Source organism: Hyperoodon ampullatus (assembly GCF_949752795.1).
Source record: "Hyperoodon ampullatus genome assembly, chromosome: 4".
Classification (NCBI taxonomy): Eukaryota; Metazoa; Chordata; class Mammalia; order Artiodactyla; family Ziphiidae; genus Hyperoodon; species Hyperoodon ampullatus.
Window position 1 is genome coordinate 86,058,429 of NC_136917.1, and position 21,367 is coordinate 86,079,795.

At 35.7% G+C, this 21,367-nt stretch overlaps 1 protein-coding gene across 1 annotated transcript in view; it reads right to left on the reverse strand.

Annotated features, from left to right (window-relative positions):
* The window catches only part of MAN2A1 (mannosidase alpha class 2A member 1), a gene marked incomplete at both ends in the record, with an annotated part of 155,973 nt that overhangs the window by 23,275 nt on the left and 111,331 nt on the right, over positions 1-21,367 (reverse strand). The window contains 5 exons of the mRNA XM_079702510.1: positions 1,608-1,741; positions 15,460-15,574; positions 18,699-18,821; positions 19,553-19,771; positions 21,102-21,267. Of these exons, the coding sequence (XP_079558636.1) occupies positions 1,608-1,741; positions 15,460-15,574; positions 18,699-18,821; positions 19,553-19,771; positions 21,102-21,267 (757 nt within the window). The remainder of the gene's footprint in view (positions 1-1,607; positions 1,742-15,459; positions 15,575-18,698; positions 18,822-19,552; positions 19,772-21,101; positions 21,268-21,367) is intronic.

Consider the following 21,367-nt stretch of genomic DNA (forward strand, 5'->3'; position numbering starts at 1 on the left):
ACCAGAAGCTAGAAAATGCAAGGTTATACTTCCCTAGAGCCGATGGAGGGAGTGGGGCCCTGTCTACATCTTGATTCTGGACTCCTAATGTCCAAAACTGTGAGAGAATAAATTTTTGTTGTTTTAAGCCACCCAGTTTGTGGCAGTTTATATCACAGCCCTAGGAAATTAACAAACTGGTGGAAGAAAAACTGTAAAATGTTAAAAAAAAAAAAAAGGGAGGAAGGAAGGGAAGCTAGTTAGAAAGAAATCTCCAATCCTGATCTTCCTACTCCATTTAGTTGTATGCTTAAAAAAAAGACATTTAAAACTGTCACAATTGTGTAGCTGCTACCCTCACTCCCCACCTGCGGCTCTAGATTTCTAGTTTGGCCCAAGTAACTACTCTTTTCAAAGCTTAAGAAATGGCCTATTCTAAAAAAGAGGAAACACTTAGGCTATAGACTTAAAAATAATATTTTCCTATTTATTAAAATGGTCAAAGCTTGTAAAGAAAATTCACATTTTTATTCATTTTTACTACGTTTTTTCATTCATGTATACACCCACACATACATATTACTGCTTCTGTAAGACTTTAAGAAAAGCCTTTCTTTTGTACACAAGGAAAATGAATCACCATAAAGCCAGGGCTTCATTTGAAAACCAAACAGCTGTAGAAGAATTAACATGTTAATTCAAAATGTATGCTGCAATTTTTATGCTCTGAAAAGGTTTAAATTTAACTTTTGCAGGAAATTGTAGAAGAGAAAATTATCACAATCCCTTCCACTCATCCCAGTTGAAAATCAAAGTAACAGCATTTGTGAAATTATTTCTATTCGTAGCCAGAAATTTCTAAAATGCGAATGCCTCAAAAACATGCTCATGTTTCTAATAGTATTATTTCAAAGATATGTTGTTACACACATACACTCTGAATACAGAGATTTAGGTAACAATCAAAAGAGCTCTAGTAAATTAGAGAAATTACAATCTTAAAAATTTTTATGAATCATTTTCCCATTACTATTTCAAACTATTTCATGAAAATTTTGACTAAATACACACCTACTCACATTTCTAAACTGATGTTTTTATTTGTATATCTATGTCTATGTACACATATATGTGTGTGTATATATGTACACACACATATACATCAGCAGAGAGAAGAGTTTTCCTGAAATTTAAAAGAGCCCAGTATTAAATCATACATTTAAAAACATATGTGGAATAAACTAAATATACATAGACCAATTCCTTATGAGGAAAAAGAAAGATATACTCCATCAGTCCCTAATTAATATTTCCTTTCTATTAGATAAATTCATATACATTTTAGCATCAAGGTATTTAACATGCGTAATGGCCACTAAATCTTCCTTTGAAAAAATAAATCCTTACAAATAGACATTTCACAAAATAGTCTTGCAAATATTTGTTCTAACCTTGAAAATATGGTTGAATACAGAATCTAAAAGTGTCTGTTAAAATTCAGTTTTATTTTAGAAATAATTTGCAACCTTAAGCATATTTTTTCAAAGGATCCAAAATTAACTGGCCCATCATCACATATAAAAGTTACATATTATAACCATTACTTAAACATTTTAAAGGGAAATTACCTGGTATCCATTTAGGTCAGTATAAAACCTATTTTGGTTGTTGATGCTAGAAGAAATTCTCATTGCAATCTCACGGTTATGTTCTTTTCGGATGTCCACAATATTGGAAATTTCCACAGACTGTCCTTCTATTCCTAAAGTGAAAAGAATATAAACATTAATAAAAAATAATTGCCCCGCTTTTCTTAAATATACTATACAGAACTCTTTCTGACGTTACAGGTATTTTCCTGTTTCCTACTTCCTATCTTTACTATCTCTCATATGCCAAATAGTGTCACAATTCACCTTTTTTTAAATCAGACAATAGAAAACATTTATTCAGGGGCATATATAACTCAACAGAAGGATGAAGAGGCTAGAATGAGATAAATGTAGATGAAATATAACATGCAAATGATTCTGCAATGAGTTCCAGAGGGGAAAGAGGACATTAAATGAGAAAAGGTCAGCCACACTACAGGCCAATCCACCACTCGTGTGCACTGCCACTCCCCAACAGAGCCATTCAAGCCTACTTCTTCACCAGGCTCTCCTCACACACTGGAAATTATGAGCAGTGAAATTTACACCCTGGTGGTTCAAGAGACAGTGTATTACTGCCCATGATCTATAGCCAGGCAAAGAGACAGGAGGTCCAATGCAATGATTTATGGCTAAAACTGGTATTACCATATTAGTATTTGTGAAGTATAATCTGGAGAGCCCCCCAGAACTTAAATCAATTTAAATTGAGTTTGGTGTCTATTAGGATCCCTTGTTATGGAGTGATTCATTTTGCCCTTTGCTACATAAAGCAGAGGAGAGTTTGAAAAAGTCCCAGATATATCGAACATTTTAATTTTTTTGGATAAGCCTAAAGTATTTACTAATTTCTATCTGTCATGCTACCCTAACTATATCTTCAGGTCCTCAGTGAACCCTTGGGTCTATTTCAGAGCTGGAGAGAGGAGTTATGAAGAAACCCAACACTCTTAATACAGATTGAGTGGGTATAAAAGATACTGTAGGATCTTCCAAGAAAGAGAATGATTACGAAAGTGGTCGAAGAAGAAAGATTGGCCACATCCTATTTCATACAGCTGAAGTTTTCTGAGGTTCCAAGAACCCTGTACACTTAACCACCATTGTTATTTATGACCCACCTCTCCCTCTTCTCACACACAATCTGTCACTCTGCTGATAACCAGTGTACTCTTTAGAGAAAGAGGGTTGTGTACAGAAAAGCAGGGAGGGGAGAAAGAGAGTGAGGAAGACTTTTTCCAGGAGCCAAGAAGAATCCCCAGAGTTTAGACAGCAAATAGAAAGGAAGTTTGGATCTGTGGGATTTGTGGAAAAAATGTAAATGCAGCTGGCCCAGGCATTATAGGTTTATGTGAAAAGTACAACTGGAAATTGTACACCATAAATAATAATATGGTAACAATACTAAATGGGCTGAAGTTTCCATCAATATAATTTTCAGAATGCTCACAGAAATTCTCTTCTGGTAGATGTTGTCCTCCCAACTCAACAACCTCAACCAGAGCCAACTTCAGTTTCTTACTATGATGAGCATGATCTCCATGGGTGGGGGAAGGAAGTGCCATTTTTTTTCCTGCTTTATAGCCACAGTCTGAACCACTAACCTCTGCTAATTAAATGCATACATACATTTCCTTCTGAGAATTACCAGAAGAACCTGCCAACATAGCTGATCCAAACTTCTTCAGCCCTACTGGGAAGTTTGGGGGTGGGGTGGGGAAAAGCAAGCACATATGCTGGTGATAGAACAATACTGTGTTCTTTGAACTAGGAAATGCATTACTTTAAATGCAAACTTTCCTTCCAGTATACTTACATTATACATTACATTATCCAGAATATTTTTCTAAAACCAAATGAATTGTATATAAAATTTTAAAAGACAAGCATCCACAAATGAACCAAAGATGCCCAAAACCCAAAATGTAGCACTAGAGATGCTAGTATTAATGCAGCATTAGGGAAAACAGCAGATGGCAAGTGACTCTACTTTACTGAAAGCATTCATAGCGTTTTTAGTACTGCTTTATGTTTTCTCCTCTCTAGATGGACTATTATCTCAGGGGTCAACAAAATACATGAAATGAAATAGTCTTCACAAAGGAGACCATCATTAATTTCAAGGTATGTATCTCTGAAAAACATTTACAAAAAACATGCTTCAAGAAAAAATTAGTAATTTCACATGATCTCTAGCAATGATAAATTATTTCCATTGAGAAAATCATCTTTCTCAAGCTCAGTATTATGCTCAGATCCTGTTGGGGCAACAAACGCTTAAAGCTCCTTTATAAGGAGCCTTCACGTCCATTCACAATTCAGCAAGACATTAATTTAAACTCTGTGTCAGGGTAGACTTAAAATAAGTTCAGACTTAATATACTTATTGTGAACAAACCAAATGAAACCTGTAATGGTAATAAAAGCAAGGAGGTATCCCTGAGTTCTCAAAGAAAAATAATTATTTTTAAAAGAAGAACATGTGTGAGGGAGAAAGACTGCTGACTTTTCCTATTCTGTGTCAAGAATTCCTAAGATGTGTCAGTCCCAAAGAAGCTCATGGGACTGAGGGCAGAACTCCCCAGGAAGCCGGGGTACAAACCCAGTGGTCCCAGTGATGTGCTGGATCTTTGCAGGATGTGGCAGCAAAAGGTACTTTTACTAAAATGGTTCTACCTGAGCATAGATGGCCAGGGCTTTCTAAGTCCTTCTAGTTTTTCTTCAATCCTGGGAAAGAAAATAGCTCCTACTTAACAAGAGTAGTCCATGGGGGAGGGGGAGTGGGTGTGAGGCCATTCCCAGGTTTCAACAGAGAACTATGTGCCCTTTTGCTAGCACCTCACACTCTGTGCCCTTGGAGAAGAGAGGATGGAGATTGTTTATCCTTACTAACACACAGGCAGTGCAAAGTAAAATTGAGCCAGTTCGCAGGTGAAAAGCTATAACAGAGAAGCCAAACGAGTGTTTCAGAACCCTGGAGCTCTTTAATTTTTCCTCCCTAGAGCCTATGAGCTGCTCAGAAACACAGACTGTCTTATACACTATCTCATATTTCAGTTTTTAACAATGTTTTGGGCAGGTGGTCTGTGCTGAATCACTGTTAAACAGAATGAGTAAAGATGTGAGAGGCTGTCCCTCATGAGGCAGAAGTTAACTGGTTGGGAGAAAGCAGATGGGCTATAGATAAGGTTCAAATAGATAAAAGATGAGTAAGTACTTTCATTTTGAGCAAACACATGCATGTTAGAAGGTCAGTTCCTCAGGTATAGGGACCATGTCTTATTTATCTTTATGCTCCCAGCACATAATAGGTACACAAGAAGTGAGTGAAGGGTTCAGCTGCATGGGGGAACGACAACAGCCAAGAAGTACCAAGTGCTTACTATGTACCATATACTATGGGCTTTACATATAATCATTCCTGACCCTAAGCCTAGGAGGAAATTATCTGCCCCAGATCACAAGGCCTGGCAGAACCAGGACTAAACCTCTCAACCATCATGTCTCAATAGCACACCAACTACTGGAAACTGTTGAAATTACTTTGGGACCAAGGATTGGGAAAAGCTTTGTAGGAATGCTTAAGTAGGGAGGAGTGCTCCAGACTATTTTCAAACAAGGAGAGAGGGCACTGATCTGGGATCTGATAAGCTGCAAGTGTTACTGAATTGAGTGAAATAAAATTAAGGGACAAGGCTTGCCAGAACCCAAAACTTCTTTAAAACAATCCAAAAATCTCTTTTAAAACATCACAGTCACCTTAGAAGCCAATAAAGTAATATATATTAAATATTAAAGACACATACCCTAATTACCTCTCTTATCTACCTAAAATGAACACTAATCACGAGCACAAGCATGTTTACAGCACACTGGTGCCAAGAGTAAAAAAAATGGGGAAACATGCTAGATGTCCATCAACAGGCAAATGAATAATAAAATCAGGTACACCCATGCTATGGAATGCTGTGTAGCAAATGAAAAGAATGAGGCAACTGTCTGTCCTGGCAGAGAAAGATCTGATGGGAAAAGCAAACAGAGCGTTTGCACAGTACGATAAACTTTATGCTAAAACAGACACAAACATAATAGTATACATTTCTGTAGGGGTGTGTGTGTGTGAGAGAGAGAGAGAGAGAAAGAGAGAGCGTGTGCAAATATCTGTATTACCTCTCTTGAGCAGTGGATAGGGGCCAGACACAGATTCCAGAGAGACTTTATGTTATATCCATAATGTGTGAAATTTTTGTCAAAAGAGTATGTGTGTAAATAGACACACACACATACATGTATATAATTTCCATTTTATACATTAAAATTATTTTAAGAATTTTTTAAAAAGAATATTTTCTAAGATGGCAGGGAAAATGAAACTAAGGAGGCAAGGGATCAGGGTCGGAAGGCAAGACACTCTTGACTCTGTTGCTCAGCACTGGTCTTAAGGAAACCAAGAAACATACTCCTTTGAGTATGGAGGGAAAAACTGGAGGGCGCCTCTAACACATCCCCTGTGCCTGAAAGAAGAGGTGGAGCAAACATCCAGGATGGTCTAATGACTAAGTCATGCAGATGGAAAGGCCGGGATCATGGCTCTGAGCAGCAACTGAGGGCCTCTGGAGAATCCTAGGCGTATCTCCTCTGCACAATCTACTCTCTTCACGTCAGATCATTCTAAAATCTATCTGGACCAGCCTAATTCAGCCCTCTCCACCTGCCTAGATCACCTTATTCTAACAATTCTGAAATGCAAGGCATACTTTTCCAAGGAATATAAATCGGACGCCTCTCTCACGACACTGAAGTAGTTATAGGAATAAGAGGCAGCAGCTTGGGGAAAAGAGCAAGAGAGAGCCCCTCTCTCACTCCAGCAAGAATCCAATATCTTATTAGTGGCACTCAATGTGTGCTTAGGACAAGTTATCAGATCAAGATGGAAAAGCAGCAACTGGCCCACACCCACCAGGGAAAATGAAAAGTGATGGTGAGAGCCCTAGCAGAGCTGTTTAAGCCTTCAAACAAAAGTCTAACTGAAATGTGACATAGATAGGAAATCAAATATAAAATAAATCCTCAAAAAACCCACCCAAGATTTAAAGCAAGGTCTTCAGTGACTATCCTTAAAATGTGTGCTCTGGGGCAAAAATGGAACCTTGCTATCAACCTGCTGTCCTCATCTCTTTTCCTCAAATCTGTGTCTGAATGGACAGATGGACTGAGCCCTCATGTCATAGCAGAAGTGAGACAATAAGAGCTGTCATGAAAAACCAGGGCTTCTAATTTTGAATATCTCCCCTTCAATTTTGAGAGTATTTTGTTTTGTATTTAAATGATCAAAAATATAAGAGTAACTCTCCTAGTGTGTATTTACTTTGTGACATTGTTTTTGTAAACTTATCCAACTTAACTGGGAGTTGACACATGATTATTAATTAACACACACTGCTTAGTTTGACACATACACTTAAGTGACAATACACAACAATGATAAATTTAGTAGGTCAACATGTAGATAATGTTTCTAAAGAGCAAATATTATCATGACTATATTAAAAAAAAAAACTGTACTCCCATCTGAAAGTACCAAGAATAGATATGGTAGTAATTCCCACAACTGGATGACCTTTTTATCCATGTTGACTGACTCAACTTATCATCCATTACAAGATCTAATTTATCCTCTGAGGTACCTGCTGATTTCCAGGCCTGTAAACGTTCACGTTGATTATTTCTCCACAAGTGAAAATTTTAGCATCTGCTTTCAGGAATACACAGTTTAGTAAATTTCATTCCAAGACTCAAATTTAAGAAAATAATGATGCATCACTGTGTTTCATTTATATAGCACTAGATAAATAACTACCACTGCTTACTGATCAACATATGAGCTAGGCACTAGTCTACATACTTTATGCTCTTCATTTCAATAATTCTCACAGTGACACAAAAGTAAATGCATAATAAGAAAGGTATAGCATTTTGATCACACAGATTGTAAATTCTGGTTAAAGATTCTACCAATTAAGTATGATATATGTGAAAAAGGCCTAATAACTGAAACATACACAACAAAACTGGGAATCTGTCTTTTTTTTTTCTAATAAACACTGATTTTAAAAAACAACAGGTTTTTTAGAAGCCCTGTTTTGGAGGAATATAACACCTACATCAGTAACATTCTTTTAAATCCAAAACAGACGTGGTCTAACTACCCTGGGAGGCAAATAAACAGCTCATGACCCACAGTCCAGACTTGGGCTGGTCTAGTACAGAGAAGGAAGGATGCTGGAGTAATCTCAGTGGTCTGCCTGCCTCCACACTGACAGTCATTCTGGAGTTGCCTACTTCCTGTTCTTGCAAACATGCTCTTTTCCAAGGTGCTTTTAGGTAGGAAGCTCAGATTCCACTGAAACAGACCTGCCATGGAAGCATGTGGTTCTTCCTTTTCTTTTTTTTTTTTTAAGCCACACTTTCACTATTCCTTCTCCCAGCTTAACCAAAAAAAGAAAAAAGAAAGAAAGAAAGAAAAAAAAGGCAGCAGCATGCCTCTCACCCACCCTAACTCAAGTGGGGCTGAACAAAAACAATTTCAAGTATTGGTGTCTGATTGAACTTCAACGACCAGGGAACAAATATTTTTGCAAAACACATGGTTTTCCAATTGTTGGCTTTCAACAAAATTGAAGGTTACCTAATAAAGCTGTCAGACAGTAAGTAGATCATTAAAAATAATTGATTAATGTTTGGCAATAGATCACTGTGATTTATGGAATATAACTCAGAAGGAGTTCAAGGAATTAAGTGGCATTCTCATAACTGAACTCCTTCAATTTCCACCTACTTTTTAATGTTAGCAACATTCCTTTGCTTTACATTTATAAGAACAAAAAGAATAAAGTCAATGCTAAAACCTATCTCTTCTAGCAATAAGTAACATTTACCAATGAATGCATAAACATTTAGGATACAAAGGGTACAATTCATGTCATTAAGAAAAATGTTTCTATTAAAGTTTATAAAATAAATGATCAAAGTGGTAATATATATAGATCAATTATATATTTTGATCAGTCTTATACTATAACAATTTTTATAACTCAATCCAGAAGAAATTTAATACTTCGAGTTTTAGGATGACAGAATTTGAAAACATATATATATATATATATATTTAAAACACACATATATATATTTCTTTCAGAAGAATAATGAAAAGTTGACCAATAATAAGACTCTCAAGCATAAAATATTATATTAAGATAAAATTTGGTGGAGGAAGTAGAATGGAAATATGAGTTCAAGGAGAAAATAATGATATGAAATTTGACTGTTCAAGAAGAGTTTGTTGAGGCTTTTTAAAAATGTATGATTTGGGCTTCCCTGGTGGCGCAGTGGTTGAGAATCTGCCTGCCAGTGCAGGGGACATGGGTTCGAGCCCTGGTCTGGGAAGATCCCACATGCCGTGGAGCAACGAGGCCCGTGAGCCACAACTACTGAGCCCGCGCGTCTGGAGCCTGTGCCCCGCAACAAGAGAGGCCGCGACAGTGAAAGGCCCGCGCACCACGATGAAAAGTGGCCCCCGCTTGCCGCAACTAGAGAAAGCCCTCGCATAGAAACAAAGACCCAACACAGCGAAAAAAACTTAAAATAAATAAATCAATCAAATAAATAAATAAGTCAGGAGCTCTTAAAAAAATGCATGATTTAGTATCAAATTGCTACCCATTAGATATGCTTATCTTAAAATGTCAATATTTACAGTATACCAAAAATAAAACCCTTTGCAAATATTTAAATGTATAAAGGAAAATTAGATGTCAAATTACAAATATGTAACGGACACAGATTCTTCAAATTCTTATAGGAACAAGGGAATTTGATCTCACCCACACCACTTCACACTTTGTGCTATTCTTTTCCTCTTTTCTGCCCGTTCAAGTGACATTTCTCTAAGACCTAGCATCTCAAAAACTCACTTCCTTTATCAAATCTTCTCCAAATTCCCCAACCCTTCAATGACCACTCTCTCAGGCCTGCACATCCTTCTTAAGGAGATACAACACTTAGTGTGTGTCAGGCTTTACGTACATTACTCAGTTAATTCTCCAACACTGCTATGAGGAAGACTCTATTATTGTCATCATTTTCAGGATGATGTAGCCAAGACCATGTAGGTAATAACCTGCACAAGGTCAAACACCGGTAAGCGGCAGAGCAGGTTTGGGAGCTGGGAATGAAATGTACATGGGCTGACTCTGGAGTCGGAGCTCTTAACCTTCACACTTCCCTGTGTTTCCCACCCCTATTCCCTTCATCTGAGTTTAGTACAACATATATTTGTGGGAGATGATGCTATTTCCCACTAAGAAGCTATGCCTTCAATGAAGCAGCTGCTGTCAAACAGCCTCCAAGATAACCTCTGAGTTTTGAATTTGTGTAACCAGAATGTGCTTATAGTCCCTTAAAATAACCTTCCTTTTCATGCCTGTAGGGAATAATCAGATTTCACACATAGCTACTTATTTCATTTTTTAAAAGTTCCAATTAACAGGAAAAAAATCCTTAGCAGTCAATTGCATATTACGATATTCCAAAAATGTTTTAATTACCTAAGTCTGCCTAGCCATAACTTACTTAATGCTTTTTACTCTTAAATCAAACTAAATATGGAACGTAGTCCTGGGAAAAATGAGAGATTGATTACAAACCATTTTAATATCCTCATGAATCTTTTTATGGAAATAAAAACAACTTCAGCGAAGCTGTGAGACCTTGTTTATAAGTGGAAGGACTCTAGGGATGAGGGCCCCAGGTTCAAGCATCCTTAGAAGGTGAATTTAGGAGCAAGGAGTCAAGCACCAAAGAAACTTGATGTGAAAACAAGTGTTGTTAAGACTCTTTGATGGTGATACCTAATTGACCATCTAGTCTTTCTCTCCTAAGAAGTTAAAGAACAAACTCAAGGTCACTCTAGTTTGCTTAGAGGCGAAACTAAGGATTCAGATCTCTAATTCCCAATGTGATTCTCTTATATGTTTAACTGGATACAATTCATTTTGACTCTCTAAAAGTCAAGGGTCATGTTATGAATCCATTTAGATTATATATTCAAAACAGAAGAAAAACAAAGCAACCTCTCTTTGATTGCTAAATATGCCCTTGGAAGGAAATTATCAATCATTTCAGCCAAAGGAAAGTCTTTTCTCCCATACTTCTTGATGGCAGTTCATTACATTTTACCCCCAGGCTACTGTGTACTTTCTTTTGGCAAGATCCATTACATGCAGTACTTTCATAATATGTTGGTGGAAAACAGGCAAAAGTATTTACTGCATTTAAGATATTTCTCCTAAGGGTTGAAACATGGTTTACACAGACACACTCACTCACTCACTCACAAACACCTGCCTAGGAGAACATAGTCCTGAGGGGGAAAAAAAACCTTGAAGGTATATATTAACAGATCTGGAACCTGAACCTTGTGCCAGTGAAAATGAAAATGATATATTGGTAACCCATAGCAACCTAATTCTTCAAAGTAGCAGTTTATGTCAGAAAATAGCACCAGTCTAATAATTACAACTCTGAAGACAAATGAAACTACGGCTTGTGAATGTCACTTACTGATCATAATATCACGGGCAAGATACGTATTTTTTGTGACGGTAAAATAACAAATTACTATAACACAAGGTGGTACAGGGGTTTCTGCTTGTATTATATTCTATCTTCTAATCCAAGATTAACGATAAAAGCTAAAGCAGCATATCTGGTAACATTTACAGCTTCAATTTAATGAAAGATGATTACACTACAAGAAAAATTAATCCTCACCTCTCCCACCTTTTCCTACAGAAAAATGTTATTTTCTACAAACGAAATAATCTTTTAGAAATCATAAAATAGTCCTAAAAGGGCATTTCATTAAGTTATGGTCACCATAAAAAGGATTTATTTAACTTAATATAAGGCAAAGCATGATGTTTCATTAGGAATCTCTGAAATTGCTCTGATCTTTTGAAGCTTTTAAAGCTTGTGAGCACAAAATTTCCTCTAATTTAGTATTTCTAGAAACCTTTTGAATGTAATGTCTGAACAATAATGAAAATACAAACACTGTGTTTTTAATAGCCTAAATGATGTTAAGAGAGAGACTTTAAACTGTACTGCTTATTATTTTCAGAATCTGGAGAGAACACAAATAGAGAAACTAAAGTTAAATACCAAACCAAGAACAAAACCAGAAGTCAGGCTGCACCCAGGCCTCCCAACTCAGTTTGTTTCAAAATCAACAATGATCACACAGTTTATGTAATTTGGGAAGTGTTGGTTGATTTTTGTCCTTGACTTTGTTTTCTGCTGAAGCTTAAATTGGGCAAAAGTTACTTTATGGAGAGAAGAATCAAAGAGTAACTAAAAAAGGAGATTGAGAAATTTAAATAGATTTTGTCAGGTTTGCATTACCTTAGGTTTTAAAAGAATGTTTCAAGTAAATGGAATTTGAAAGGTTTAATATGAACGGATACTCAGTAAAGACAATCCATAATAAAACTCATTTTCTGTTTCTTCACCCTTCTTGCTCAGAAATAATAAAATCTTTTGTGTGATTAACTGGTTTAGTAAACATACAATTTCAGTATGTAATCTTAAAATATTAATAGTCTCCCTCCCCCCAACCCTCACTGATCATGAATTTGGTACTAACAACAGGCTTTAGTCATTAATACTCATCCAAATAACCATATCCACTCAGTTTAAAGGGGTCAAAATTAGTCTATGCCTGAAAATAGTTTAATAAGTCAAGAATAGATATTTTTGTTATCTTAAGAAATTTAAAACCAAAGCCAATTGATAAAAGCTTGGAAGTTGGCTGAAGTATTCGTAGCACCTAAGATCAAAAGTCAGTTTGTCTATGCATTTTGATCAATCACTCAGAAGCCTAGTTTACAAGAGGCCAAAGTTCAAAAGAGCTGTCAAGTATTTCTTAGTACAGACGCTTTAGCGCTGCATAACCAAACCCTTTTCAGGTAGTGTGAACACCTAGAGAGTCAAACACCCTGAAGATTTCACATCTCTGTCACAGGCCTGGGTTAGTGATTTAATTAAAACCCACTAAGACAGGATCCAGACAACCTGTACCCTCACGCAAGTGTATGAAAGAAAAAGATAGATGGAAATGGGTCACAGAGGCTACCAAGGAAAGGCTCTATCTCCACAACTGGGCTTTTTTTCTTTTTTTTCCCAGGAGCTCAGATACAAACATGGGAGGCTATATAGTTTGGAAGAAAGCCTTTCAGGTGATCTAATATCTCCATTTTTCACAAACTGTAGTCTTGATGGGGAAAAAAAATGCTCTGGGCTTGAGACAGCAAAAAGAAAGATGGATCTGCCACTTTGAATAGTTACATATGCTGGTTTCAGGTTCAGTCCAAGCAAGTACAGTAAAACTCATCTGAACAGCAATTTAAGTTAACTTCACATTATATCTAACTTATCTGTCATTTCCCACAAACTTCTGAAGCTTCCTGCTTCCAAGCTGCAAAAATCTAACATCAGGAAAAAAGGCTTGAGCTCAAGTTTATTCCACCCACTGAGACATCAGGAGGCAATCTGAGGTCTGCATATCTATTTATTATTATTATTTTTGTTATGCTAATACTCTGACAAGTGCTCCATTCAAAACAACCTCTATTCCTTAACTGACTAATCAGAGCCAGCACTGCCACCTTGGAGAGCTGGGGGTCAGTGAATTCTCGGTGGCCCCTGCTCCTGCTAAAGGGCTGTTCGTCAGCCACTGGACATTTCTGACTGCTCAGTAGGGGACAGGAGGGGAGGGGAAGAGGAGAAAAGACAAGCATTTAGTTCTGATGAGTGTGTGTTTATTGGAATAAGTAAACGGGCCAAGTCAGAGCCTATTAATTTCCAAATTGGCCACTGAAGCATGACGGCAAGCTAGGCTACAGCCACAGAAGCAGAAGAGGGCCCTCTAATTTACAGAAACCCCCTTTGATATGAGACCCAGATCCTATGGCCAACAGAAGAAAACTCAGAAGCTGCATTGATGGACGGATGCAATTAAACAGAAGCAAAAGCAATTAAGCAAATACACCTGTTGAGAAGTTGGAATTTTTCTGATGAGTTGCTTCAGCAACTCTGAGACACAGCCTATCCCTAAATATAACTGATGAAAAGCAATAGTAAACCAAGCCTGATGATGGAGATCTGTGCCAAACGGTGCCATGTTATATTCAAGGAAGAACTTCTCCATTAAAACACAATAGTTTTAAGCAAACTTAAAAAGTAGATAAGCACATCTCCTGTGTGATCATGCTATTTTCTACCCATAAAATGAAACCTTTGGTCATAGGTGAAGATGGAGTTTTAGGGCTCTCAGAAACAGTAAACAATGGCTTATGCAAGAGTACAAAGAGATAGCCAAAAATAGTGTTTCTGACTTAAAAGGTTTTGGGAAACTAAATAAAAGATTATTTCAAAACTACAAACTTTCTTGTAGGTAGCAAACTTTCCTGTAGGTAGCAAAGTGATAATTGCAAAAGACGCAAAGTTAGTGTCTAATATGACTTTACCATCTTCTAGAAGACCTTTTACTTCTTAATTCAACATATGAATCATGGGTAATCCTGAAAACATATCACATTACTACCTAAGAAGTCACATGAGAAAGTTTGTCCACACCTGAAATTCTACCAAAAGGCAAACATCGTTGAGATTTGAAGTTGAAGAAAGTTAACTAAAAACAAAATCAAATTTAGACATTGAAATTTGAAAACTGAACTTAGTTGTCCAAGAAATTCCCTGAACATAGCAGCCTTTGCTTCCCCACAATACCTAAAAAGTAAACAGTGCCTGCCCATTGATTTTATCACTGGTTTTGAAATGCTTTATTGTCTACCTGCCTAAAGATTCTGGGAAAGAATATTTTCCTTTTCTAATTTTTCATCTTAGCTAACAGCAACCAAACATTTAAAGTGGCATTTTTATGAGGTCCTTTCTAAGAGAGTTGATATAATGGTAAATGGCCGGTTATCAGGATTAAAGTTGTGGTTGGAAGAGTACTCCATTCTAAAAACAGCGAATTCAAAATCAACCAACAAAACTGTACAATTCTGAGATTGTTTGGGAACCACAGCTCCACCCAAATTCCATGGAAGGACCAGTGCCACTGTCCACAGTTCAGTTTCTAATGAGATCAAAGGCCTATTTCTTACCATTTGATTAACAAAGAAGCTGCTTCAATACTGTCCTAAAAGCAATAAAAACTGCCTGATTTTATGCTCTACAAGCTAAAGAGTCATAAACAAGCAGAACAAGCAGAGAACATTTTTCTTTTGAAGTTAAATTCTAGTAGTACACTATGACAATACAGTCTATATTTAAGGCAGGTCGTGTGTGTGTGTGTGTGTGTGTGTGTGTGTGTGTGTGTGTGTGTGTATGTGTGACAGAGATAGTCAGTGATCCATTAATTGAAAGCCACATTTAATATAATTTCCATTTTATAAAATAAAACCACTATACTGTTTTTAGATCTGAGAAATGAGCACATGACTTAAGACAAATATTGCAATAGGAAAGAGAAGATATACAGAAGAAAAGAACAAGTATATGTAAGGCGTTAAATGTTTTACCATTTTTAATTATCAAAGGGTAAATACTACATTTTAAATCATATGATAAGTCTGATGTCAAGGTTAGACATATGATTGTCACCTCCTAAAACCAACTGCTAATTTATTAAAACCGACAAAAGAAAAGCAAGAATTCAAGAATCAGTATACATTTGTTTCACATCTGAGTTTCTCTGTTTTCTTACCATGTATGTTGTACAGTCGAACTCTGTGGGTAACATGTTCAAAAAAGCAAGTCACGTCCGAAAAAAACCTTCCATGTTGCACTATGACAAAGGGTGGTGTTGTGTAAACATAAGGCTGAGGAGGAAATCACATTTTTAAGAAAAGTATTTTGGCTTTTAGTTTTTCCAAGGAATGTTTATTATAGTTTCCAAACTGGCAAATGTATATCACCTGATATTTGTAATTTTAAGTGAAAAACAAACCTTACGAGGTATCAGAATATGTGCGTGCTACAAAAATTGAACATAAGGTTTTGCATTAGACAAATACTGCTGAAAATAGAAAATAAAAATTTTACAACCTGATTGGCCTAGATGATCTACAAACATTTCTCCCAGATATAAAAATTTCTAATTAAAATCTTTCTATATTGTCCATATGTTATTTATTAGAATGAGCAATCGTTCTACAGCAGTGACATTTTCTCAGGCAAACATTTATTATAACCATGGCTCCCTAATGTTCAGGGGTTGGGAACGTGGCTAGGATGACCACAGGGAGTCATCTTAAGCAAACAGGAAGCAGGATTCAGAAACATAGTTTAATCACAGTCAGGTTTACTACTCTAACACTGCCCTTTTACTCACAAGAACTAGCTGAATATGAAGCCAACTTCCAAACTCGGAAAAACTATGGCAACCACTGGTTTAGTTTTCATTATTTAGAATCTAGATTAAAGAAACTATGGGAATAAAACGCATAACTTATATGACACAGAAACAAAATTTAAAGCATTTATGAAGAATTTTATTTTCTTAAGTATTACACACCTTAGAAAGCTCAACAATAGCATAAAAAGCTAGGTTTGCAATGTAGCACAAGATTTTCAGAACTCTGTAATTTTCTTCCAAATTTACCCTTTGGCTAGAGAAAAATATTCTGAAATTAATATAATGCTTTATAGTTAACAAAGTTCTTGTACCTAATTACCATATAGCTAGAAAGTAATGGAGGAGAATGAAACCTAGGATGGTGATATCTGGGCCTTTTTCTGATAAACTCAGCTGTCTCTTTCCCTGATGTTCTTTTATTTCTTCTTTGTAAACATATGATGATTCTCTTTATCCTTCTATCTAATATTAGAGCCATTTAAAGATAAAATCATTTAAAATAAATTAGTAATTATAATTGTCCATGTATAATATTCTATAGCATAGCTACTTTAAAAAAAAAAGAAAATGTCAGTCAAAACAAAATGCCTAATGACAAAAGCTGCTAAGTGAGAAAACACTGATGTAGCTTATACTTAGGATCCACGGTTCATCCTGAAATGCCTACTATGAGCTGTAGTTTACCTTTAATTCCTCAATGATTTAAAAAAAACAGAAACAATGACAAATAACTAGAATCCTGAGTGTGGCCTACACAATCTCTTAAAATCTATATTTGATTTTGGTTAGCAAGCTTTTCTAGAACAAAAGTAACTTTTTCAGGAGACAGGACCCTAGGCAACAAAATACTGAGAATATTTAATTTATCTTAAAGTGGAGAAAGGCTGTGTAAGTGTAAAAGCAAAGGAAGAAACTCTAAAGAAAAAAAATATAAAATTGACTCACAAAAATTAAAAACTACTACATAACAGAAAAATAAAAGAACTAACAAACTAAATGACACATTGAGAGCATAAATAGGATATAGGATTGCAATAAATAGGAAAAAGGATTAATTTTACCATATATAAAGAATACTTACAGATCCACAAGTCTTATCGATAGAAAAATGGTCAAAGAACTTAAATAGGAAACTCATAAAAGAAATATGAAAGATAAAGCCATAAAAAAGTTCAACCTCACTAATAATCATAAAAATCTTAACAGTAAAATATTTTTCACTCATTATTATAGGTAAAGCATTTAATATGGCTAATTCTCAGAGCTTAGAATAGCATACTAGAGAGCTCCTCTCAAGAAAACACTGGTGGTGGGGCTTCCCTGGTGGTGCAGTGGTTGAGAGTCTGCCTGCCAATGCAGGGGACACGGGTTCGTGCCCCGGTCCGGGAAGATCCCACATGCCGCGGAGCGGCTGGGCCCATGAGCCATGGCCGCTGAGCCTGCGCGTCCGGAGCCCGTGCTCCGCAATGGAAGAGGCCACAACAGTGAGAGGCCTGCGTACCGCAAAACAACAACAACAACAAAAAAAACACTGGTGGGAGTGAATATGTATGCCATCTTTCTAGAGGGAAGATAAGTAGTATGTATATGTCAAAAGCCTTAAAAGGCTTCATCCACTGACACAAAATGACTCTTCTGTCAGGAAATAATTAGCACTGTACAAAAAGAATGCTACAGAGAAAGCTTATCACAATGTTACAGTAGTAAAGTATTGGGAGAAAATATACATATGCAACAATAGGAAATTCTTTTTTTCCCCACATATATATACACACACACGTTTTTTTGTGTGAGAACACTTAAGTTCTACCCTCTTAGCAAATTTCAATTATATAATACAGTGCTATCAACTAGTTACCATATTATACATCAGACCCTCAGACCTTATTCGTCTTATAGCTAAAAGTTTTTAAACACAAAAGTGTATATTAAAACTGTGTTTTCAAAGAACATATCAGATTGTGAGCATTGTCACAATGAAAAATAAAATATGTTCATGTAGGAAGACAAAAACTTAAAAATGGGGGAAAAAAGATATGCATAGAATAAAAGACAGTAAAAATATATCAAAATGTTGGCAGGGGTTTTCATGGGCTTGTGGAATAGTTGGCAAATTTTATTGTTTTCTTAGTTTTCTGCATTAAACGTGCTAAGATTTGCATATACTACCTTTACAGTCAAGGGTAGGAAAACATTTTTTTGTTTGTTTTTTAAAGTGCTAAAATTTAAGGTGAAAAACGGCTCAGTGGTCAATCTATTTTTCTCATATGGCTAGGAATTTTGTGTCTATATATATGCCATGCCACATAAGTACACAACAATACGGCAGCACCCTAATCTTAAATCAAATCTAGCTTCATTCCATAGAAAGCATTTGTCCACTGTAGCATCCTAACTGAATTCCAACTCTGAGAAATTATCTGTTTATCTAACATTCAACTAGAAATTGCTAAGTGTCAATAATCATATATATAATGGAGCCAACTCATCTATTCCTAATAGATAACAAAATATTGAGATGCATTTATTTTGCTCCTCATTATTCTTTCAATAAGTACTTATTCACTGCTCAGCTCACCAGCACTTACCTTGGCTTCTCCATCTGGTAAGAAGAGGTAGGCACCACTTTTGTCCTTTTTACTCGTGGTTCCATACCATGAAAACTGCACTTTTACTTCATGACTTTTACCATCTCCTTTATTTATCATTTCCTAAGGATAAAAGAAAAAAAATTTATGATAACTCACAAGACATTAACAAGTTGTATCTAGTTACATGTATATGTCAATTTCAAAACAAAAAAACAAAAAAAAATACCTGGCAATAGATTCAAAAATGATAACATTCAGCCTCTAATATTCACAATTCTTAGATAAACACTCAAAATTTTATACTTAAACTTACGATTTAAAATCTTTGCCATAGGAACAAAAAGAACACATTTCACCAAGGAAGAAAGAGAAACACAAATTAAGAGATTAGATCAGTACTTCTCAAACTTTCTGTAGTAAAGAAGTGGATTTATTTTTATTTCCAATATGCATGGAACAATATTTTTGTAAAGTACAATGAAAGTGAATTTCTAGAAAAATTAAAGTGATATGCCAAACATACACTCAAATTTTTTATTATTAGATACAATAGGCATAATTTTACTCAGCCAAATTACTTTAAAGTTTCCATAAACATTTCTAAACAGCCACAGCTTCCATACTTATCTTGTGGACAAATAACAAACAGTCCACTGAGCAGCACCACCCACAGACCACACTTATAAGGAGCAAGTGGTCACTGCGGACCACAAGGAGAAGGTACATATAGCTCATCTATCCTTTCTCCCAGAGAATCTGTGTCCACTTTTCCCACTTTGCAGAAGTAATCTGCATATATTATAATAAAAGTGACAAGACTTTTATAAATTTCAGAACTATTCAGAACATACCTCCATAAGCCCAGAGTGACTAAACCGCAGCTTAATAAAGGAGTTCTCTAGAGTTATATCTTCTTGAGCACTTTTTATATTATTCATGTTGAAAATTCCTTTATTTGCTATATGACCATTATATAGGACATATTCAGCTAAATGTGGATTTGAACTTGCTGTTTCCAAAATCTTATATACTTTCAGTCCCAATGGTGGCATCTGTGCTAGAAAAGAGATCTTTACAAGATAAAGGAGAGAATTTATTAAAGAGAAATGTATCTACTGAAAGGAAACCATATATACTTCTAGTAAAAAGGAGAAACTACCATATTTAAAAAAGAGAATATAGTACTATTCCATAAATATGTTTTGATAATTTATGGGTAGAGTATCCACATCTCTGTTTATCCAGGGAAACTAATAACTTCAAGTAGGTAAGACTATCAAAGACATTACTGCTTTCATCCAATATATGAAATTATGTAACCATCCTCAATTGTCCTACGGTGCTTGTAATGGATGCTCAGACAGGGAAATTCTCCATGAAGGTAAGGGTTTATTGTGAACAATGATTTTTCCTAATTATTAGGAATCTTTTAATAATACTATAATATTTCAGTACATTAAAAATAAAAATGGTAAGTGTAACAATATAAATATTAAGCACATTAGTTCAATCAACACCAGCCATCAAATGCCTGGGGTCCAGCAGACACTGAACAAGGCATGGAGGATGCACCCACCATGAGACATGACTCCTGCCTTCCAGGAGCTACTGTTCCATTCTCTAAATGGGGTGTTTCCTGTAAAATCTGACCAAAACTGGTGTTATACTTTCCTTTCTATCTAAAGGATTATGAATTTATAAGAGCAGCCAGCAATGGCTTTTAATTTTCTTTTAGAGTTCCTAGCTTATGTCTGTGTCTTTAGAGTTTGGAGTACAATTTAAACTGTACTCCAAACTCTAAAAGTTAGATCTTTCCAGTTACATGGGGGTTCAGTTTAATATTGCTTATTTTAAGAAAATTTCCCCAAAAAAGTCTATTATTTGAATCCAGATTTTTTCCATAATTATCTCAGAAAAGAAGTATCTTACTTATTTTAGGAAGTCTTTCTTTCATGGTATATTAATGTCACCTTTGCAGTGAAAAGTTGAAAGTATCCAGGTTATTTAGAAGGATGGTATTTATCTCCATTTCAATATTTATAACTGTCATTAAATTGAGTTAGACAAAAAATTCAAAATTTTATGAGAAATGATTACTTCATGACTTCAGGAACAAGTTACAATAGATATACAAAGATATACAATATACATACTAATAACGTTCTAAAAATAACATACAATACACATACTAACAAAGATATTAATATTTGGAAAACATAGGATCTGTTTTCCTTTAGCGTCATTTAACTCACCAGTTAAATCCTCTGGCATTTACAACTTTAACCACTTTACATACACCAACTTGACAGCTCTCAGGGGTATATATTAATACATATATAAACTATATACTGGCTATGCTTTTTTCATGTTGCCTCTCTAAGTTCTATAGAGAGCACATACCTCATAGGCTGTCTGTGAAACAGTACTTGCTGCATCCCACACTGCACTCATTTGAATTTCCACGGGCTTTCCTGAAGCAGAGGATACTTGTGCTGTCGGGGAGCTCACACAGACTGAGACTACTGAGTTTCGGTCTTGTTCTGAAGGATTGTAGACCACAAGATACCTGCAAAAACAGTCGCTTTACTATTGGGATCTCAAGATATTTGAACTTTTCCACATTATTTGTGAGATTTCAGGTCATAGACAGTCATAAAGCCAACACA